At 41.3% G+C, this 23,427-nt stretch overlaps 2 protein-coding genes across 2 annotated transcripts in view; both read left to right on the top strand.

Annotated features, from left to right (window-relative positions):
- The first annotated feature begins 103 nt into the window (after positions 1 to 103).
- On the top strand, positions 104 to 1,435 carry LOC129110241 (E3 ubiquitin-protein ligase NHLRC1-like). The gene has a single exon (XM_054622425.1). It carries the CDS (start codon positions 177 to 179, stop codon positions 1,419 to 1,421), a length of 1,245 nt encoding a protein of 414 aa, XP_054478400.1. The 5' UTR covers positions 104 to 176; the 3' UTR covers positions 1,422 to 1,435.
- A 1,067-nt stretch (positions 1,436 to 2,502) lies between these two features.
- kif13a (kinesin family member 13A) overlaps positions 2,503 to 23,427 on the top strand; it is a 36,347-nt gene continuing 15,422 nt past the window's right edge. Inside the window, exons 1-13 of the mRNA XM_054621746.1 lie at positions 2,503 to 2,749; positions 2,921 to 3,011; positions 14,964 to 14,976; positions 16,909 to 16,969; positions 17,780 to 17,872; positions 18,846 to 19,026; positions 20,606 to 20,693; positions 21,253 to 21,387; positions 21,521 to 21,633; positions 21,725 to 21,836; positions 22,250 to 22,462; positions 22,592 to 22,702; positions 22,793 to 22,927. Of these exons, the coding sequence (XP_054477721.1) occupies positions 2,695 to 2,749; positions 2,921 to 3,011; positions 14,964 to 14,976; positions 16,909 to 16,969; positions 17,780 to 17,872; positions 18,846 to 19,026; positions 20,606 to 20,693; positions 21,253 to 21,387; positions 21,521 to 21,633; positions 21,725 to 21,836; positions 22,250 to 22,462; positions 22,592 to 22,702; positions 22,793 to 22,927 (1,401 nt within the window). The 5' untranslated portion in view covers positions 2,503 to 2,694. The remainder of the gene's footprint in view (positions 2,750 to 2,920; positions 3,012 to 14,963; positions 14,977 to 16,908; positions 16,970 to 17,779; positions 17,873 to 18,845; positions 19,027 to 20,605; positions 20,694 to 21,252; positions 21,388 to 21,520; positions 21,634 to 21,724; positions 21,837 to 22,249; positions 22,463 to 22,591; positions 22,703 to 22,792; positions 22,928 to 23,427) is intronic.

Genomic DNA, 23,427 nt, shown 5'->3' on the forward strand with positions numbered 1-23,427 from the left:
ATGAGTGTGTTGACAAAAATTTTACATGCTCTGCCTTCATATCCCTCTTGTCATCACTCTCTCCATCTAATTTGAATCACCAGTCTTTCTATTTTTGGTTTCCTTAACCTCCTGCAGCCTGCATCAGCTGACTGATCCGTCTCACCAGGGTTACAGCACATTGGGATATTTCGGTCATGGCCGAGAGTCTTGGTTCCCCGAGTCGTGGCAACCTGAGTCCTGAGGGGATTTTGAGAGATATCCAGATCAACTTGCTGGAGTGTAAAGTCTGCTTCGAGAAGTTCAGCACTCAGCAGAAGGAGCGCAAACCACAGAACCTCTCCTGTGGCCATGTACTCTGTCTGGAATGCATCAGGGCTCTGTCCCACCCTCTCCTGAGGAAGCTGGAGTGCCCGTTCTGTCGACAGCTGTGCAGTGTTGACAGCACCTCCCACTGCCAGGCTCTTAGTGACCTGCAGGAGCTGCTGTTGTCCCGGACTCCCCCATCATCTTCTGCTCCTCAAAGGGCAAAGGCAGGCCTTGGCTTGGATGCAAGTCTAACATCCACAGCTCCGCGCCTCTGTACAGCTTTTGGAGGGTGGGGGACTCTTATCAATCCCACTGGCATAGCCGTTTTGGGATCGTCAGGGACGATAGTGGTGGTGCATGATGGAGAGAAGAGGGTGGCGGTGTTCAGTCCACAGGGCAGAAAGCTGCACAGTTTTGGGAGAAGAGGACAAGGCAGTGGGGAGATATGTTTTCCTGTGGATGTGGCGGTGACTCCCTGTGGTCACCTGGTGGTTACTGATGCAGGGGATAAAGCTGTGAAGGTCTTCACCTCCAGGGGTAATCATGTTTTGACGGTCAAAGATTCCTTCCAGATGCCCTGGGGTGTGGACACAAACAGCTGTGGGCACATCCTGGTCTCAGACATCAAGGTCGGCACGTTGTCCCAGTTAAAAGTTGACTATACTCGAGGCCTCGCTCTAGAGCATCAAACAGCCATTGCAGACCTGCAGCATCCGAGAGCGGTGGCCTGCTGTTGGGTGACTGGGAACACTGCAGTGATGGAGCATTTAACTGATGACACATATCCACCAGGGAGGCACCAACACACGAGGCTAAGAGTTTTTACAAAAGACTTTCACCTCCTTTATCAGACTGACAGTTTCAGCCTGACCCTGCAGTTCCCAGTGAGGCTCCACATGTCGGGCGTGGCCTTTGACGAAGATGGAGGTGTGATTGTGATTGACTCCAATCAGGGGATGATTTGGAGTTTGGGGAAGCTCCAGAATGGCCCAGCCCTGACCCCACTTGTGGGAGATCACCTCATCCGTCCAGTTGGACTTGTGTCACTGAACAACACCCTTGTCGTTCTGGACAGTGGAGACCATACTGTGAAGAGTTTTTCTGCTAAATATGAAGCTGGGCCCATGATATAGCTCACATATGATGAACAGGCGGTATACTATGAGACATGTATCTTTCATATTATGAAATGATGAGGTGACCTGGCTATGCTATTTAAGTCATTAATAAGTAAAGTTTTACATTGAAAAATGTGAAAACAATCAAATGAGTGCTATTAGCTGCTGTATGCTTTGTTTTGCATAGAAAACCAATGTATAGGTAACATGTTTTGACAGTTTTGCAATGATTAAAGGATTACAACTATATTTGTTAGATAAAACATTGTTTTTGTAATGTTTGCTGCATACTTTCACCTTTTTGAGCCACAAAAAATCCTTGAGATGAAACCATCTCTGTAAAAAAACTAAAAAACACTCTTGGTTGAATTGCTCACAATTGATTGATTGGTGATTAGGGGTCGAACAAATAGAAATGACTTCATTTTAAAGGGGTCACAATTCAAAAGATAGGAAGCTATGGCTAGCTGTAGCTTCACACAATTACGCATATATTTTATAACATTCTCAAAGATTTCTTTATTTATATATTTTATTTAAAAAAAAATCAAACCACTATACTATAAATATATATTTTTTATGCTTTTGTGATTAAAACATTTTCCTAATTATGATAAATTATAGGCTGTAGTGAAGTGTGTGTGTGTGTGTGTGTGTGTGTGTGTGTGTGTGTGTGTGTGTGTGTGTGTTATTTGTAAAATGGGTATCTCAGTGTTTCCAAAAATAGGGCTACGGCCCTGCTGCTATAGTAAATAATACAGTTGTTAATATGAATTATTAATATTATTAAAATATATATACAATAATTAAAGTAGTGTGTCAGAGAGAGAGAGAGAGGGCAAACACAGAATACATGTTTAATGTGACTGTTTAAACTCTGTCTCTCATCCTCACCTCTAAGTCGTCTTTAATGATGCCCATCATGGGTTCATGTAAAGCCTCACATGTCACTGGTTCCACTGGTTCCTCCCCGAGAAGCTGGTGCGTGAAGCCGTTCCCAGTCTGCCAGAGGACAGCAGTCTGCTCCCAGTGGAAGATGGCGGTGGGGATGCTGTCTGGAGCTGAGTGCTGGATTTGCACAAAAAGCGAACCCGGATGGATTTAAAGGAACAAAAAAAGAAGATGAACATATCCCCATCTCTTCTCCTGGAGCTCCGGACTCTCTCTGGGCTCGTTTAATTACAGTCTGCTGCCTTTTCTTTATTCTTTCCTGGCAGTAACCCGGGCTGCTCGTCGGGACTCACAGACTGCACACTACAGACAGGGTGGGAGAGCAAAGTGGACGAAAATGTCGGATTCAAAGGTAAAAGTTGCGGTGAGAGTCCGGCCCATGAACCGCAGAGGTGAGTGTTAAAACGACGCGTTTCTCTTTGCGGACACATTATCATAAAGTTTGCATTTCTTCGCCATTTCAGCTCGAGTTTATGAGCTTGAAGTCAGACTTGAGTCTAATTTTAAAGACGGTCAAAGGAGCTCAGATTGAACTCTTCACACCAACGAACTTCTCTCCACAGAAATTGAACTGAATACAAAATGTGTCGTGGAAATGGAGGACAACCAAACTGTGCTTCACCCACCGCCCTCAAACGCGAAAGAACACAGCAGGTAAACAGCTGAATACTATATATAATGAATAAAGACAGAATACATTATAGCCAGCAGTGCTGTGCAGTAACTTGTTGTAGTTTGAGCGTCTTTTGCATTCTGTGGTCAGTTTGAGTCCAGTAGAGTAAGATAAGTGTGCAGTCATTATGGGGGCGTTGGGTGTTTGTAGGTGAAAACATACACAATAATGCACTTTCTTTGCAAAAACCTCATCCTGGTTGTAAATACAGTATCAATAACATGGTTATCATATAATTGTGTAGCTACAATGTATGTAAATACATAAGAACATTAAGTCACATACACAATCCTGATACACAGTGGTGAGGATTAGATTTGTAAACTTTTATCTTGAATTGAAACAATTCTTTTTTGACATAAATGCAGCAGACATATGCTGAGGACAGTGTGTCTGTCACCCACCTGCTTGCAACATGATATTATGTAACATATTTCACGTGCACTTTCCAATACTAATCATCTCAGCATAATAATATCACCCTCATTCTGTATATTTTATGTCGGATGTTGAGCTTTAAGACCGTTGGAAGTGGTTAAGCGTGTTTGAAGATGGCTGTTCGACTGAACAGATTAATGACAGGCCTCAGGCTATCAGCAGAGTCAGAACTAATTTAACTTATGTAGCATTCAAAGTGGTATTAAGACCACACTGGGCCTTATGGCAGGAGGCTGTACGCTTTTATCAGCAGTTTATATGGTGTAATAGCTGAAGAAAGCTGTGACAAAAGGAAGAGCTTAGTATCCCCTAACGGTTCACTTTTTGTCAGCAAAAGAAACAGCATTTCTTTGCTTGTTATCTGACATGCTTTCAGATTGTAACGAGGAGATCGCACAACATGTAGGCTAATGATGGCTGAATGCTTGGGAAGTCCGTGAAATGTCATGACTGTTAACGGTCTGAGATATTATTTTTCACCCTTTGCAGTTGAAGTTGTTTTCTACCATTTTTTGCTTGGTTTGATTGCTCTTCTTAGTGTCACACATGATTGAACAGCTGACCTGATTACCCACAGGCGCAAATACATCTAATAGGACTAAGACTATTTGTTTTTCCCTTTGATTGATCACTGAAATAGTATGAACAACTCCTTCGGCTATTGTAAAAGTCCACAGCATGACTGCTAAAAAGGAAGTCATAGAAGGCAACTACATGCCACATTCAAGGTTCTTCTCACGGCCTACATCCAGTCTTCTTTAAGTGTAACACTTTCTCTGCTGTTCCATGTACCAAACAGTCGTCATTAAATGGTAATGAGCTTGCTCCCACAGTAGCTTGGGTCCACATATTAACCTGTACTTAAGGCAATTATCAGAACAGAAATTGCCACACAATGGCAGCGTTCCAGGCAATTAAACAAATCACGCTCAAAGTTAACATATGTTGGAACGGGGTACGTAACAACAGAACACAAAGCTGTCGTGGGTGAAAGGTCAGAGGAATATCAACAAAAGTACAGAGATTTAGAGTGACTACAGCTGCAATATAGAGTGGTCCTTAAACCTGGAAATGAGTCTGCATTTTTGCACTCACTTGCCTCTTCTCAAATTCAATGGGTTCTTGGTTTGATGAGTAAAAAGGCCTTTGGTTAACACAAGCTTGAGCTCAATGGTTTGTTCTATGACATAAGATACTACAGTAAATATTAATTATTCAGCTTTTTTTTACGTATCTTAAAAAAGGCAGTTGCAAGTATTTGCTAAATGAAACTACTACACATTAACAATGCTTGCTAGCCCGACTTGTGGATGTTTACTGACAGAATCAGAAACCGAGTATTGCCAAGTTTGTACACATACAAATAATTTGGCTTGGTAACTGGTGCATAACAATAAACACAGTGCAATAGTATAAGACATAATTGAAAATATAAAATAAAAAAATGTACAATATAATATGGTAAAAATAATAAGAGTATGTTAAAACAAGTGTATTATTAAAGTGTCAGGTGTATTTTAATAGAGAAGAGTCATGCAAGGGCGTGTAACTGTTAGAAATTGACCTGGGTATGTGTCAGAGTCAGTGGGGGTCCAAAGCTTTATTGATGAGCCCAACTGCAGATGGAAATAATCAGTTTTTGTGATGTGAGGTAATGGTCCTGATGGACCACAGCCAAGACGTAATGCAACCGTGTTATAGTTCATTTATAGCCTAATGTTAGCTTTTTACTTTTGGTCATTGCATTTATGTTTCTAACATCATTCAGGTTGTGATCACTAGTAAAGATTATCTTGAGGACCAAAACTTATAAGTAACATTAACTTGTGTTTGCCAGAGCGAAGCTAATTTCTCGGTTGGCCTACAAAAATATGTCATACCTGCTGCACTTTATATCCTTTCTTTCATTTTCTTTCTGTATTTGATTATGAGCGAAAATAAATATCTATTTATTATAATTATTATAATAAAGCGCCTATGTATCTTTCAGGACGTTTGCCTTGCCCAGAGACGTTCCGTCATAGAGAACATTGGAAACAGCAATCTTTAGGACTTATCTGATAACCCATTGGCAAAATACAACTTTCCCCAGATCTAACTTGAAGATAAAGTGCAATGCATACCAATGTCAGCATTATGTTCTTAGAACACCACAGTAAGAACATGATAGAAAACATCAGTATGTAGGCATGTCTTTCAGGAGCTTCGCCTCTCTCCTCCGACTTATCATTGACCAGATCATAGCCGTTTTCTCCGAGATACACTGTAACCTCCGCCGACTTCTCAGTAATCTTGATTTTGTCTGTTCAGTCTCTGCCAGATTCCACCGCTACCTGTTGCTATGTTGTTGTGTGATACACCACAACATTTCTCATTCAGGGGACGTTTCCAGATCTGATTTTGTTGTTGCATTCTTAAATGTTTTTTACTGCTGTTGGTTCACTTTCACTCTTTTTTTGTATTCTGCCAAACCTATATTTGGCATTATATTTTAGCAATTATATAAATTGTAATTCTTATGGTAGTACATTCTGTAACTGTGAGTGACTTTGGTTCAGTTTGGTTTTATTATGTCACATTTCTTTTCTATAGTGTAGTCCAGCCATATAATTACTTGTTAACATTTCAGTTCTAGTGCTGTGTGTGTGTGTGTGTGTGTGTGTGTGTGTGTGTGTGTGTGTGTGTGTGTGTGTGTGTGTGTGTGTGTGTGTGTGTGTGTGTGTGTGTGTGTGTGAGTGTGTGTGTGTGTGTTTTGGGTCTCTGTGTTTAGGCTGCCATGGTTTTCTTAAACCATATAATTTTCCTCTCGACTTCTTGTGTAGCAGCAGAAGGGGATACCCTGATCACGAAGAGTTTGCCTTGTTTTAAAGACACCTGTTCCTGTGTGTCAGATTTAGTGGGTATTAGCATGCCAAATATGGCTGCAGGGCCAGAATCATGGGAACTTATTCTCTCCCATGGGAATCAGGCTAAGGCACTGCCTCAAAGAGGAGGCAGCAGTAATCATTTTACATAGCATTGTTCAGTTTTCAGTGAAACTCCTATTGCCCCAATAGTTTTGCGCAATACCTAGAAATACTAAATCTGTCCCTAGTCTGATGAGATACAAAACAAAGTCTCTCATGGTTGAACTTGGAGACACTTTAATCGAAACTTTTACAAATTCTGTCTGAATTTTAATCAGGTTTTTGCAGAGACCACACAAGGCATGAAAACATGAAAGTCACCTAAAGAATTTGAAGAAAAATAAGGGCTTTCCTTTGATGGTTAAGCCTCATTCTTTGCACCGCCGAGCATTATAGCAACACTCGTGACCCACAGCCCCCTCTACTATTCCCCTGAAAAATGAAAAATAATCTCAGTGGTGGGCAAATGAAACATGGATTGTGACTCCAGGGCGACAGGTTAAGTTTCCCAAGTTTAATCTTTCATCTACCTGTCGAGTTGGCATGAATGGAATATTTGAAATAGGAATCTGGGAAAGTCGTTTTGTTTTCACGCGCCAGTCTATTCTCCTTTGGGGTTTGGACACAATGAAGGTGGGGGTGGAGAGGCAGAGAAATACCTGAGGCTGCTGTCTGCAAAGGGATTGAGTGGTGGAGCATCATGACAAGAAAATACCCTTCGACTCACACAAAAGGGCCATATTACATCCATCATGCCCCAGCATGTCCGTCAACATGCATCAATTGAATACAGGGTCTTCAAGTCTTGGAAAGTCTTGTTTATATGAACACTCCCTTTTCTGCATATTTTAGTCTAAATACACAGAGCTAACCTCAGCTAACTTTTAAGGAAGCCAGACGGGACTTTGGTTGATATCAGAGGAAGATATTTTATTTTCCTCTCATTGTAGCTAACTAAAACACACAGTTTTTAAATCAGTGAAGATGTCTCTCCATTGGGGTCCACATGTTACTTTTGTTTTCTTGTCCTCGATGCTACTGTAGCTCTGCAGTCCAGCATTTTAGGATAATCGGTCGAAGTATGTCTTTATCTGATCATGTTCGTAACCAAGCTTGAAATTTCTGCTGCTTATCACTAATGATTACAAGAGCTCAATGCGGTTCATTTCCACTTGAATGAGTTGTCTTGCTTCCTTCGATATTTTAATCTGAATAGTGTGGAGAGGATCATCAATTAAAATGACATCCAGGAGGATTGTGCTAGTAGCACTGTGCCTCCTCATCTTTAAATAATCTTGTGCTAATCATTTTGGAAGTATGTTCAGAGATAGTTGTGTGGATGGGTCCTCCATTTCTTTTTCTCACAACTCTGGAGTTTATTATAATTTCTGGTCTTATGGTCAGTATGAGCCATACTATTTCAACTCTTCCAATTTACTGTACAGAGAGTGGTATCAAACTCCACAAGAAACTCTCTGCCAGAGAGAAAACAAGCATATTTGCCAAAATGTTGAACTATTCCATTAAATTTGTTTGCAGTCTTTCCCTGGTGATTGCCAGAGACCAACCCAATGAGTTCAACATGTGTTTTGTTAATGCCTTTACAGATAGCCTTTAAATGCTCTCTGTCTGTTTGCTAACCCTTATGATACACAGATTTCACATCTGTTAAATAGAGATTTTGAGTAGACATGACATTCTTCTGCATTGTTGAAGTTTTGGTCACAATTTTTATCAGGCCACATAGGACCAAGTGTCATCATGCCTTCTAAAGCAAGCTTTTACCGAATGACAATGCTGCCCTGTCTAATGGCTGCCCACAGGAATGTTCCCTTTGTCTTTCCAATTTACTCCCTATGTGCCAATAATCAACCTTTCCGTGCAGTAAGATGTTGTTCTCAGAGTTAGATGTAAAATCATATTAGCGTTTATCTCTCTAAGGCTTTTTTCAAGCGTTTAATAAGGAGAGAGTGTTTCCTGGCGCTGATAAAGCGATTGTATTCCTTCAAGGACTGTTCCCTGTTTGTTCAGAGGGTGGGACATTGTTTACATCTTGATCCGGAATTGAGAAAAGATGGCTCCCTCCCTCTTTGTCAAGTCTGTCTCATTAATTTCAGATGTGGCTGCTCATTCTGAGTGCAGCATATGTGAAATTTAATTCTCTCACATTTCTTCCACAATGATTCTTGTTTTCTGGCTTCTTGAGTGATTCTCTCATACGAGGCCTTTTTGAAGTTCTGAAAGCTGCTTGCTCAGTTTGGATTATTTAAATATCCTAGTTGGATAGGTTATTGCGGACTCACTTTCAGTTTCAAACTGGAAAGGTAGAGCCAATCAACATTAACAAAAACTTATAAACACGTTTTTAACTCTCTCTATCTCTGTCTGGAAATAAATACTTTGCTCATTAATTTTAATTATCCAGGCACACATGTACTGCCAAGATCTATTTGGCATATTACTCTTTGCAATTAATTACTTTTTGTGATATATTTTGCGCTTTATGAGCATGCTAACTCTTGCTTTTGTTGTCTATTGACACACTGCACATGCATTTAGATAAGTGACAGACCGGGTCAAAGAAGGTGTGTCCCGGTAGTAAATGTGTCGCTTTATTTCCCCTGGGGAGGAAGACTTACCATATTGAACAAATTGATGAACTTCGCTTTTTTGTGGCTTGTTTTCAAGGCTTTAGAGCAAACAGGGTCAGTATCCCTCTCTGTGTTTTAGCACACACACAGCCTGCTGCTGACCCAGCTTGTCACAGTGGTGTCAGAAATACCGGGGAAGATTAAATTAGACCCTGTCTGCATCATATGTTGTGTTGTTAACGTTTGTTATGGAAACTTCGAGAGTCCCACACAGAAGTCAGTATGAGCAACATGTGCGCTGATGATGGCGGTGCTGTTCATTAAGGCTGTTTTTGAGATCCTGAGCTTGGCTTTCATATTGGAACTTTGACTCATGAGGCTGGTAGGTTGTCTCTCCTCCGTGTTTACCACTGTTGCTCAGCGACAGCGGTTGCCAAGTTACAGAAGAATTCTGGAGTTATGTCGATGACCTAATGAGTGAGATCCCCCAGCCACCTCAAATATTTTCATAGGAAGCTAAGTTTAGCATTTAGAACAAAGAACCATGGACACTTTTGTTTCAAAAATGTTCAACTTGCCAAGTCCAGTGGTGGAAAGTAACAAAGTACGTAAACTCAAGAATTGTGCTGAAGAACAATTACGAGGTACTTGTACTTTATATGGGCATTTCCATTTCATTCTACTTCATACTTCTACTCCACTACATTCATCTGACAGGTGTTGTTCATTTTTTTTAAATATGACACGTTGTAAAGATAAAAGGGAGGTCCCAAATATTTTGGCCTTATGACCCCATGCAGTACAAACAGCTGTGTTGAGTTCATTGTTGTTGAGTTGTAAACTGCTCCAGAGACTTCCCCCCCCCTAAAACTTCAGTTAGGGAAAAGTCCAAAAAATGAAAACAGATTTGTGACTTTTTTCTTCTTTCATCTCCCTCTGATCATCTCACAACCCCTAAGATTTATCTTGAGAGCCTCTGCAGGGGCACCACTGGAGTAAACCACTAAACCTTAAATAAAGTAGCTCTAGCTCTAGCTACAACAGTTAGATAATGCTTCAGCATTCATATGCAAGTATTTATGACATACAGGTATAAGTCACAATGCCCTAATTCCTTTATTTTATGTTAAAGTAGATTCTATAGATCTATTCAAACACTTAAAAAATAATAAGATAATAAAACAAGAATAACCAATAAAATAAACAGTAAATTTCTAAAATACATTCATATTACATGTTCAAAAAGGAGTAGGCAGAAGTAAACAATTATAAGGTCCTACCACTTTCTATCACTTGGATAACTAAAATAATGAACTTAATGTTATCATATATACACCTAAATAATTATCTTAATATATAAAACGTAAATAAAATAATAAAGCATAACAACCACATCAACGAGTGTCACATTCCTGAGAGAGACGTGGCTCTTCATCCCTGTACTTCTCAAAAACAAAAACTTTGAATTTTGAATTTCAGGACTTTTACTTGTACTGGAGTATTTTTACATTGTGGTATTTGTACTTTTACTTACGTAAAGGATCTGAATACCTCTCCTGCCACTGGCCAAGATGCTACTTACTTTCAGGGAAGTGCGACGTATTAAAGCTGAAGGAGCTCCAGAAATTGTTTGTGAGTCAGAAGTCAGAGTTAGATGTCTCAGAAGCTTGGATCAGTCCTGTGGGTCTGTTTCTGTCATCAACAAGCCAACTCCCCTTAGTGCTGTTTTTTAAATACATCCAAATGTCCTGAATATAAACCTCTGACTTCAACCACTTGTCATGTTTACTTTTGGATCACTCATGCTTATAAAAGTGACATCCCGCTCAATCTTAAATTGGGCCGCATGTTTCCTTGGAATCATCTTGAGTTTTAATTTGTTCAGACGAGAGAGCGACACTCTCTTACTGCAACTAAGTGCTTGGTATTTTCCTGCTCTCTCCTGTCTGTCTGTGCAGCAGGGTGACCTCTGCCTTGAGTGGGTGGGGGCCGGCGTGTTCAGTTTTAAACATACTGGAGGACCAACTGAAATGTTAGCCTGTTGCCTGTGAGAGCACAGTGCACCGTAACCCAACCCTTTCACACACACACACACACACACACACACACACACACACACACACACACACACACACACACACAACACACACACACACACACACACACACACACACACACACACACACATACACACACAGAGCGAAAGAGAGAGAGCTCTGAAAATTGTTTTTGGCTCTGGAGCTTCTTGAATTGTAATTGTCTGAAGCATTTCGACAAACCAAACAGGGGAAAGAGTCATATGTGCTGTCTAATGGAGGTTAAAAGAGTGGGGGAGCCATAGTTTAGCCAACAGATTGAGAAGAGGTATTTTAATCTATGGGGGCTATGTTTGTGGGTGTGCATGCACAGGGCAGATGAGTGTTGTGAATGTCATCTCAGTGGGGGGTGAACCTCATCCATGTGGCTTACACATCCCAATTGAGCAGCAGGATTATATCATCAGAAACTCTTGCAAAACTAGATCACTCTGATGAAACTGAAAATATGTCCTTTATGCATTGGAAAATAGGGAGCCACAACATTTGTGTTTATAGATTTGGACTTTAAATCTTTTCGTTATGATTTTCTGCGCTGTCATACCCTGATTTCAGAAGATAACACCATTCGCATCATTTCTGGTATCTAATTTGAACCGGCCTGCTCCAGATCTGTCAGTTTGTCGGATTCAATTAAATTTGAAATAGCTTTTCGTTTTATACCTCTGTGAGTGTGGCCATGCAATGTTCATTTTTTTTAACGTAGATGGATGAATCAGTAGATGGATGAATCAGTAGGTGGATGATACAGTGAGTTAATCTGTTTTTTTGCCTACTGGGCTTGAAGAGCACAGTTTTCAGTGGCATAATGACCCAGTGGCCTTAATCCTGCTCCATAACCAAGGGGGGTGATTCCACTGCTGCTCACCCACCCAATCGAAACACCAATCAGCTTAGTGAAACCGACCTTGAATTTAAAAATGATGGCTCTGAGGTGGTATTTCTTATTATACGTAATGGGAAATAAGGGTTTCATAAAAAGATAATAATGAGCTCCTTAAATCTGTCTGCCACAACACAGAATCTGAACGGAGGGGTGAATCGTAGTAGCATGAAAGGCCAATGTCCACCCTCAGCCAAGTTGAAACCATTCATGGGTGCTTTGGCCTGAGCTAGCTGGAGGCGTTGGAGCTTCAGCGTGCCCATGATAACACTCACACATTAAGCCACTCAGAACCAGCCCCGCAATGGGACTTTAAGACTTCAACCATGCCCTGCTGTGTCTGCAGTGTCCGCCTGCATCTGCCTCTGAGGGGGAAGGAATCTGATGTTATTTGGCACTGTGTCAAACAGTATGTGTGTGTCACAAACTTGGTCAACCACAACACAGCCTGTAATAAGCCCCTCAGGCCATGACTTGGCGTGCATGTTGTCTACTAAGCAAATGGCCCCATGGACTTCATGCTTAAATCACTTGGAGCTGCACTGTACAGCATTTGTAACCAAGCATCCACCATTAGAATTTTCTAACTGATGAATTAAGATATTGTGATTAAAAAATATTTATCATGAATAATTATTGTATATTGCATTACAACTATTTTCTTAATCAATTGGTTGACATTTGTCTGTGGTTCAATCCTTTAGGAGGATTTTGGGCTTGTCTTTGTCACAGCTGTTAATTGTGAAATTAATTGATAGACTAATCAATAATGAAAATAATTGTTATTTGCAGCGCTAAAATATTTAAATCCAAATTATTATTATGAGTATTGCCACATTGACAGTATAGAATCATTTTATTTCATTTAACATAGTCATGGTATTGTATTGATAGAAAGTCAGTGTTCAAATAAGCATGTCTTACAGTCTCAATTGATTTTGACCATAACACCTTGGAAAATACATGATTTCTTCCAATAACTAGTAAATGTTATAATATGAGCGTAAAATAAAAAAAGATTTATATAAAGTGAGGACATAACTTACATGTTTTTCAAAAGCAGGATAAAAAATTGCTTTGACGGAAAGGGGTTTCTGGGAAGATTAAAGAGATTATGAGTGGGAGAACTTGAGCCTAATGTGCTTTTACTTATTGAGGGGGAGGTCTTATCTTTGTGGTGGGGAAGAGGTAAGAAAAGACATTATATCATTGAATACAGGAATGAAATAAAGTACATTTTTCTAATTAAATGCATTTTTTAAGAGATTTTCTGTGGAAATAGTAGCTCTATGAAATCCTAAATATAGACAGTCCAAAACAGTTCCCCTCATTGTCTTGTTCAGCATACCCGGCATACCATAAACTGTACTTACAGTATATGACACGATGAGCAAGAGCCAACGAACCACTGCAGCAGCTCTGTTTCAGCAGAGATAGTTTCTCATGCTGAAGAGTTTAGACTGCACACATTCCATAACTGCATGTCTTTTGTCTCCACATTTGATGTGTGTGTGGTTGTTAGTCTGTCTCTCTCTCTTTCCGGTCTTATGTCTGTTGTCCTTTTGTTCAACATAGGGGTGCATCTGTTCTCTGTCTTTGTTCATTTCACATTCTACGCTTGTAGCTGTTGTCTGTCTATTTGTTTTCATAACTCTCCCACATGTTTTTTTCATCTTTCGCATACCCACTTTATAGCACTGCCATATGAAGATTTTTCTTTACCTTTCACTTTTTCAGTGGTCTTTGATCACAACGTCCTTGTCTGCACATAGGAAGTCTTAGATGTGTTCTCCATGCCGTCTGATGCTGATATATCTCATAGCTCCTCACAGACAGCCCCTCTCTGTTCTGCAGTGTGGAGGGCCCGACTAGAGGACTGGGCCCTGCTGCAGTCTTTGTCTGCTCTGATTGAGACCCAGTCGCAGTGGTTGTCAGTGACCCAGATTCAGATTCAGGCTATGAACCCAAACGAGGTCCTCTTCTGTTTTTACTCCTCTACCCACACTCTCTCTTTCTGTCCCTCATCATAATGAGCTTGAGCACAGATAATGGCCTTAGTATAGTCCTCAAAGCAAATCTGTTAATAATTTATACCCTTAATTTATTTTTATTTTTAACATGAACATAAAAGTGCTGAAGAGTATTTTCTTGTGGGTGTTGTGGTGCAGCTCCCCAGGCGTGCTATTGTCGGTGACTCAGCTCCGTTTGTGTGAGACGCTTTGGTGCAGTGTTTCAGTCTTGCCCTGTATTAGTTACTGTGTGAAGGTGATGTCCACCTCTGTCTCTGTGCCAGGAGACGCCTGCAGGAGAGATCTGCTGACTGTTGAAGGACAGGACTGTTGCAGATGTAGAACGTTAGGGTGGTGTATATGTTGTAATGCATCGTACTTCAACATGCATGTGCCAAAAACAATAATTTCCTAGCCATGCGTTATGATGGCTGTTACATTTGTCTGAATTTGTTATAGTTTTCTTCAGCTTTGGGGAATTCCCTCTCCAGTTAAGAGAATAATCCTACATAACTGGCCATATATATTACCCTTTTGTCCTTGGTTCCGGCAGCTGCTTATGCTGAGTGTGGCTTCCCCAACCTGGCCTCTCTGTTAAGTCCACAGGCATAAGAGCTATTTACTCAACAGAGTCAGTGGGACATTGAATCCTAAATCTCTTCCCTCCCTCATGCTCCACTGGCTCAATTATGAACCCAATCACAGCATCACCTACCACCAGGAAACGCCCCTGTGTGGAAGTGAATGAATGACTGCATAAATGAGTGAAGAAGTGAATGTGAAAGTTCCACCAGGAGTTTGAAAATTTGGTTTAAATACACACATTTCAGGTCAAAAAAGTCGACACAGACAAAGGGGAAGTTTCCTACTGTAAGAAGTGCAGCTACATCTGAGAGGGAACATGGTCTGCCTGTTAAATTGTATCAATTCTAACATGTTATTTCTTCTCTCTTGTCTTTCTCTCTGGTTCACCCGTGGGTTTATGATGGATTGTCCCTCTCATTCAACAGGAAACAATCCAAGGTATGTAAGTTTCATCTCTTTCTGTTACTCCAAAAAAAACTGGCCAGCATCCACAGAACTGACAGTGTCAGCAGAAACAGTCATCTGTCTTCTCACTGACTTTCCTGGTACCACAGATACTGAAATCATCCAGAAGCAGGATGCTGCACAACACAATTCCCCCTGAGGGGATCAGAAGCATCCTGCACAGGTTGATCTACTGTCGTGGCGTCGTTTCTAGGGACGTGATTGAGAGTGATTTAGTAGTTTGGTAGGCCAGCAGGAGCCGGATAGATGTCCGTGTGAATGTGTCAGCACTCTTAAGATCTCGTGGACACCCACAAAGGCCCTACAATGAGAGAGGGATGAGCGCGGACACTGGGGCAGTGTGTGTGCGCATTCAAAGCTGCATTGTTGGAGTGCACCCCCAGCTCCCCCCTTGACAACACGCTGGTGACTGGCTCAGAGATGTTTCACACACCAGGGACAGGCTTTGTGTTCAGTGCACTCAGCCGCTGACTGGACCGGGGGAGCGTTAGCGCGGGCAACAGGCGTGCGTGGTCTCTGGGGCCCGTGAACCTGAGTTACCCTGTAATACCCTTCAACTAGACTAGCACGTGGCTGTCTGCTAAGTTACAGTGGCACTCAAATTAGTCTCCCTCGATCTGAGGGCTAAACAGGGGTTGCAGTCCAATCACGTCGACCAGTTTTCATCCCAGAAATGACAGAACGGGCTTTGTGTTTCTCAGCTCCATCATTATTTGTACTGCTGATTAATAGTAATTGTCCAGTCATGAACAATTTGCTGCACAGTCACACCCTTAGGCTGGACGAAGATGGACCAGAGGAGATTGAAGCCTTAGTTACCAAACCAGCCCTAATTGGGAATGATGGCACTTTTGTTCCTATGAATGGCACCCACTCATTTGTCTGAAGTCACAAGAGGAGGTCTTGCTTTCAAAGCATTCAGTGATCTCAGTGCTTCCCATGCTGACTGTGCAACCGGTGGTTCCCTGGCCAATAGCCCCTTATTATGATTAGAGGGGAGCTCAATTATTTGGGTTATTTGTGTAGGGGAAAGTGCTTTGGCAGAGCAGCAGCAGTGCACTGAAAGCCAGAAGTAGTAACGTGCAGCAGCTATGTGCTTGCACTGCAGGATGACAGTGCAGCAGCAATTTTTTGAGGGAGCAGCATAAATGAAAGCTTATCACCTAGTTGAGTGGGGGTTTGGGAAGTGATATATATCAACATGAGCAGTGTTTTGAATGAGCAGAGACAAAATATATATGAGACATTTTTTATACAATCTAATTGAAGCTCCTCAAATGAGACGTTTCACATGCGTGGGGATTTTCAAGCATATACAGTAACAGGAGCCGCTCTGTCTGTGAGGAGTCGGGGTCCTTGATCAGTGAGGCCAGCGCTCTTTCCCAGAGAGCATCCTCTATGTGTGTGTCATCCATCCATAGCTCATGCAGGTGCCTGGGGGACACAAGGGGTCTCTGCTGCTGAAGCCTGTGTTGTGAGACCCAGCACTGAGGGCAGAGAGCCAGCCTGCACAACCGGGAACAGACACGGCCCCGTTTCCTTGGAGACGAGGGTCACCGGGTGCTGGAATTTCTTCTGGGGAGCGCTGACCCTGATTTATGAATTCATTTAAATCCAGCCACTATGACAAAACTCAGGGCATCTAACAGTGGATTTGTGCAGACAGTCATGGCGCGGTCTTAACGAGCATTACCTCGAACAATACTCGGTTGGACTTCATCTTACTCACTCAGACAAGCTGAGTCTTGCTGATTTACTGCAGGGTGGCATGGTACAACACAATAAGCCTGTATTTGTACCACAAAAGACGTAACACCACTACTAAGAAAGATCAGGTTGTGTTGTACTGTACAATATTGTGTGAGAAGTTGTGTGTTTACACTCTCTGTTCTGACTCTTCTGCAGGTGTTCGCTTTTGACCACTGTTTCTGGTCCATGGATGAGTCCAACGTTCCCAAATATGCTGGTGAGTCATAAACGCTGAAACTGATCCTCCACTCATCACCAAAGAACTCAAATCACGTCCCATGTAAAGACTGCTGAGCTTTGTGCAGCAATAGTGCAGGGGAACTCCCTACTCAATGGGAAGCTGTTTTTGCATCATGCAAAGCAAAGCAAGGTGTGGGTACACATGGTAATTTGCATTTTGATTGAACACATTAAAATAAACAATCAAGTTAGTTGCCTTTTACATCCTGGAATTTTGTACGATAAATACAAAAATATTGGACAGTCCCTTTTGTGCTTGCAGTATGTACTATTCATTTCTCTTATGAAAGCTGCACAGAAAAGGTTACAGCTAACGTTTCTGTAACATCTATAGAAGAGGGGTTTTACTGTCAGTCCAAGAAAGATTTTCATAGTTATTATACATATTTTCCTTGTTACATCACGCTCATCTTGTGATGGAAATGTAACACTTCCGTCTGCTTTGTGCTGAACCGACATGGCAATCTGTCCAGTGAAGGGCTGCCTCAAGGGCCCGGGCCAAGGCTTTATTTAGCTCTTTAAACAGCTGTCCCATTCAGCAGGAGCATGAAAACGAGCAACACAAGAGATTTCTCTACACAGCTCTGCATTTTCCACACGACCAGACACGAATCTATCATCTTTCTTGTATTCTTACCCTTCCCTTGTTTCTTGTTAAGTGTCCCTTGTTGATACATGTAACTGTGTTAATGGTATTGCACTTATTTAAGGAAGCAAACCAGAAAACTAGTATAACTGAATGGTTTATCTGTTTACCAAAATCTCCATGGCGATTCTTTGTTCAAAGGTCAAGAGGTGGTGTTCAAGTGCCTTGGAGAGGGAATACTTGAAAATGCATTCCAGGGATATAATGCCTGCATATTTGCCTATGGACAAACAGGTAACTGAAAATCCAGATTCACTTTACATTGAGGCTTTTTTAAATACAGTCTTTGAAGCATTTGAATTACCTCTATTATACTTAACTCTCTAAGTATATTTGCAGGTAAAGTTGTCTCCAGATGTGTCCATTTAAGAACAGGAAGACTTGTATTTCTAATCACACTGGTGAATCACTTAACTCATATCCTTCCTTCACCCTGGATCAAATTAGCTCCTTTATCCCACTTCCTGTCTTGGAGTGAATCACTCTGTCAAGAGACACAGCTACTGAAAAGTTTGGAGAGAAGAGCACAAATATTTTAGTGGCGCTCCAACCAACTGAAAAAAAATAAATTCTGCATATTGCAAACAGCATAATAGTCGTGGTAGGAACCAAAGAACCACATGGCATTTGATCTTTGGATGGCAATGTTTGTCGGTTGGATATTTGTGTAATTCTTTGTACACGTCTTGACAACTACTTGATGGATTGCCATGAAATTTTGGGCATTCATTGTCCCCTGATGATGGATTAAAACTTTGGTGATCACTTAACTTTTCATTTAGAGCCATCATCGGGTCAAAACTTCCAATTGTCCAGTACTTTGCTTTATCACCAAATACCTGCAAAACAAATGACATTCCCATCAACCTCAGATTAACTTTGTGTTAAACTGCTAAACTGCTAAACATCAGCATGTTAACATTGTCATTTTTAGATTGTTAGCATGCTGAATTTAGCATTTAGCTACTGTTGTGTCTAAGAACAGCTTCACAGAACCGCTAGCATAGTTGTTGACTATTTGTATTGCAGAATGACTTATGATACCTTCAGGGAGGCGATTTTTCTGCAGACGGGCTCAAAAGGAAATTCTGTTTGGGTGGTCACAGTAGAGACTAAAATTAACTTATACTGTAATTGAAGCACTGCACTTTATGAGCTTCTCGCTGTGCTGGAAACAGTCATGTGTGACTCTGCAATGTCCATCCAGGTTCAGGCAAGTCCTTTTCCATGATGGGGAACGGGGAGCAGCCGGGTTTAATCCCTCGACTCTGCTGCTCGCTGTTTGAGAGGGTCCACAGAGAGGAGAACGAGGGCCATACCTTTAAGGTGGAGGTGTCCTATATGGAGATCTACAATGAGAAGGTCCGTGACCTGCTCGATCCCAAAGGGTGAGTCTGATGTGTGGACTTTTTCTCCAGAATAAGCTTATATGACCCGAACAACCTCGCTGAATGTAATGCTTTGGTAATGCTTTTGACCTGGGGTAACACAGAAAAAGCTGGTTACACAAACTGTTGTGAAATGTTCTCACTCCAGCACAAGCTGTGACCTCTCCGTCAGCTCCCACTACGTGTTAGTTTGCATCTCTGTTTATAGCTCTGTTGTGTCTAGTAGCCTGAATGGGGGACGGCGACATAATGCCGTGAGTAGGAAGCTCAACCCAGTCGTTTCCTGCAGAACAGCGGCTAGCATCGTCCTCTGACACTGCTGCATTCTTCGCCTGCGTGGTCTGATGTGGGTTGGCAGGCAGACTGCAAGGGAGAGAGAACTGTGAAAGACTGGGTTTCAGGGACATCTGTTAGTGAAGCTGGGAGCAGGAGAGCAGTCAGAGCAGCCTGTGAGCCGATCCCCATAGAGGGACAACAGTGGAGTACTCTGTGCGCTGCAGATGTCTGAAGATGAAGCCGGAGCCATTTCGATGGCAACTTCCTCTCGCTTACATAACAAAGCCTCACACATTCTTGATCTTCTATCTGCCTCTGTGATTTTTAGGTTAAAACATTGAGTCTGGTATAGACACGAGATATGGAGTCAGGTGTAAAAAGGATCACATTCACACCATGAGTTGGCCATTTTTCTAGTGGTGACATCCTCTTGTTTGCTGTGGGTGTTAGATTAATACCCATTGGGTTGTATGTTCCTTCATTATGATGAACATTGAAGATTATTTAGAGTCAATCCCACACGCACTGGCCTATTGCCCTGAATATACATTCAAGTGACCAAATCACAGCTGGAAATAGTCACCAACAAATTCACATTTTTTTTTTAGGATTTGTGAATGTGTTTAAAGATGAAGTAATCAATAGGGACTTGGGGCTGAGAGCCGTGGAGTAACACATTATTTTTGTTGTTTTGTTGTCTTTAATAAGACCTGCCTTGCCCCTAAAGAAATTCAGAAACTTTTAATGTGAATGATTTTTTTTCATGTGTCAACTTGGCATCAAACTCCTGTTAACATTTTATTGCAGTTGTAGTACATGCCGAAGAGTTAATTATTTCAACATTGCAATTACATGCAGGGGATTCCATTTCCACAAGTAGTAAGTAATGGCAAAATAAACTTTTTTTTAAATGTAAAATCCCGCCAAAACTATTTATGCTATTAATGTCATTCTGAAATGCCATTTTGCCAAATACCAGTTTCTTATTTCTCAGAAATGAATTTAAATTACTGCTCAAAGAGAAGCGGCAAATAACTCATGTGAGCTTCTCAAAACCATGAAGGATTAATTCAAATTTTCATTCATTCTGATCAAGGACTCAAGGTCAGAGAGTTTATTGAGCTGGCATAAGTTCTAAGAAGTGTTTCATAAAAAAATTACTTCAGGAATGTCCAATGAAATGTACATTATAAAACCCTGTTGAAAATGCTTTTATTCTTTCTTTTTGCTGATATGTCCCTTATATGAAATATTTATTATTCCTCTCTTTCAATCATTTTGTTGCTTTCCCTCTTTTTTGAAGGAGCCGACAGTCCCTAAAAGTTCGGGAACACAAAGTCTTGGGTCCATACGTGGATGGTCTGTCTCAGCTGGCTGTGACCAATTTTGAGGTGTGTTTTTCACCTTCCTGTCATCACACTTCTGCGGAGCTGAATCCGTTTCAACAACCACAGGCCTCATATGTAACTTACACACAGACATGATTTATAGTATCGAGCAGAAATGCCTTATATCATATCCCTGGTTGTCGAATCGGTAATTTGCATTCATAATAACCATTTAGTTTCACATCCTACCATGTGCAGAAACTGTAATGACACATTTTCCTGGTGTTGGATGTAGTCATAGGGTTTTGGGAAGTTTATATGCCAAGCCTTGGCAGGGTTTTCCCTAATTAAGTTTAAACATCTCCACCCTGTTCCTCTGTGCTCTGCTCTGCCTAATATCCGTTCGGTGGTTTTCCCAGAGCCGTGGCTCACTGTCTACTGTGAACCAGCTAAACCACATGGCACACAGCCACATGTTAATACCGTCTGACTTTACTGTTATCATAATGATCGATGTGCAAGTTTGACCTATATCTAGTGAAATGTGTTCTAATTGTGTCTTTATGTCAAACTGTACTCAAACGTTGTTGTCTTTTTATTACCTCACTCCACATCTTTTTAGGACATTGAGGTGTTAATGTCAGAGGGGAACAAATCTCGCACAGTTGCAGCCACCAACATGAATGAGGAGAGCAGTCGATCACATGGCGTGTTCAGTATCATTGTCACACAAACGCTTTACGATCTGAAGTCTGGGGTCAGTCTTTCCACCAACATTCACAATGAATTGTTCCTTGAATTTACTGAATCATAGTACCTCATTTATTAGTATCATATTTGTCTTATCCTGGGTCTGACTGACTATTTGTTAATTTTGTGTTGGTAAACAGAATTCAGGGGAAAAAGTGAGCAAGATGAGTCTGGTTGACTTGGCAGGAAGTGAGCGAGTGTCTAAGACTGGAGCTGCTGGAGAGAGACTCAAAGAGGGCAGCAATATTAACAAGTAACTATATATTTTTAGATATAAAAGGCAAGCAAAAATATTAATTCATCATCCGACAGGTTTAAGCTGATGTTTTTTTGTGTGGTTGTAGGTCTCTCACTACGTTAGGCTGTGTGATTTCTGCTCTGGCTGATCAGTCTGCGGGAAAGGGGAAGGCCAAGTTTGTGCCGTACAGAGACTCAGTTCTCACCTGGCTGCTGAAGGTTTGACCCACAAGTTACACATATTTATAACTGCCTTCTGTTTTTGGTTGTTATAATGCTATGTAGATGTTATAGATGCAGTATGATACCACATTAGGGGAAAAAAATAGCTAATTACAGGTAAATGTCCTGCCATCAAAATAATACAAAAATTATATTATAAATATGTATTAAAATATTATACCCTCTAAAGTGTAGCGGACTAGAAGTATAATGTAGAAACAAAAATTAAGGTTCTCACATAAAGTACAAGTTTCTTAGAAATGTAGTAAATGCACTTATTTACTTTCTACCACTATTAAACAGTGACCAAAAATAATCACTTTGTTCCACATTTGTCCTTTGTTGTTTTCTAGACTGAAAATAAACATTTATCAGCCATGCTTCCCTGCAACATGTTTTTTTGTCCTCAGGACAACCTTGGCGGCAACAGCAAGACAGCCATGATAGCCACAGTGAGTCCAGCGGCTGATAACTACGAGGAGACTCTTTCCACGCTACGCTATGCAGACAGAGCCAAGAGAATCGTCAACCATGCCATAGTGAACGAAGATCCCAACGCTCGGATCATCAGAGAGCTCAGGGAGGAGGTGGAGAAGCTCAAAGTTCAACTCTCTCAGGCCGAGGTAAAAGGAGGGATTGGGTGGACTGAAAACACTCAAATTATATGAATGAATTCATGCCAGACTTGTCATACATCATACGATGATCCAGATTGCACTGATTCTGAGGCTTTTTTCCATCATTCCCATCAGTCACTGAAGGCTCCTGAGCTGAAGGAGAAACTGCACGAGTCTGAGAAACTCATTGAGGAGATGACCGTCACCTGGGAGGAGAAACTAAGAAAGACAGAGGAGATTGCCACTGTACGCACATCAGCCATAAACAGACTCCAAAACCTCCGTTCTAATTCATATTTATACGCACAGTAACACTGTTATTATCTATATTTACAGGAACGCCAGAAGCAGCTGGAGAGCATGGGCATCTCTCTGGAAACATCAGGGATTAAAGTGGGCGAAGACAAATGTTTCCTGGTTAATCTCAATGCTGATCCTGCCCTAAATGAGCTGCTGGTCTACTATCTGAAGGTAATACAACTTTTACATTTATGTGATGATGCAAATACTGGCAAGATAGCTAACGAGTTGATTAATGGCACCACTACTGTGTAGATTTGTAGACAATTGTATGGGTGAAGGCCATGAATGGATGGAATATCTTTGTGAATGTAGCCATGTTGTTCATGGCAAACGCTGTAGGTTTTTATTTTTTAGTGGCTGGAAAAGTTACAAATCCAAAACACCTCGTAATGGCTGAAGCTTGTACAGAGGCCAGAAATTTCTCTTAATAATGGTCCACTTGAGGGATTAGTAGCAACCAAAATGCCGGTTAGTCACTTACTCATGCACTCCATGGTGTTACAGCATATAGTTAAGACCACCGACGCATTACCTTGGCAATTTGTACACATACGGTGCAGTGATCCAGATGACGCTGTGAGAGCAGAGATGAGTCCAGTAAGAGCACGTCTGGACTTTGCAAAGCACTGAAGTGGAACAACCAACCCAATATTTGGACCTGTAAAAGT

Source organism: Anoplopoma fimbria, chromosome 20 (genome assembly GCF_027596085.1).
Source record: "Anoplopoma fimbria isolate UVic2021 breed Golden Eagle Sablefish chromosome 20, Afim_UVic_2022, whole genome shotgun sequence".
Lineage (NCBI taxonomy): Eukaryota > Metazoa > Chordata > Actinopteri > Perciformes > Anoplopomatidae > Anoplopoma > Anoplopoma fimbria.

Excerpts from the sequence above, each read along its gene's own strand:
- LOC129110241 (XM_054622425.1), top strand. The coding sequence starts at position 177 with ATGGCCGAGAGTCTTGGTTCCCCGAGTCGTGGCAACCTGAGTCCTGAG.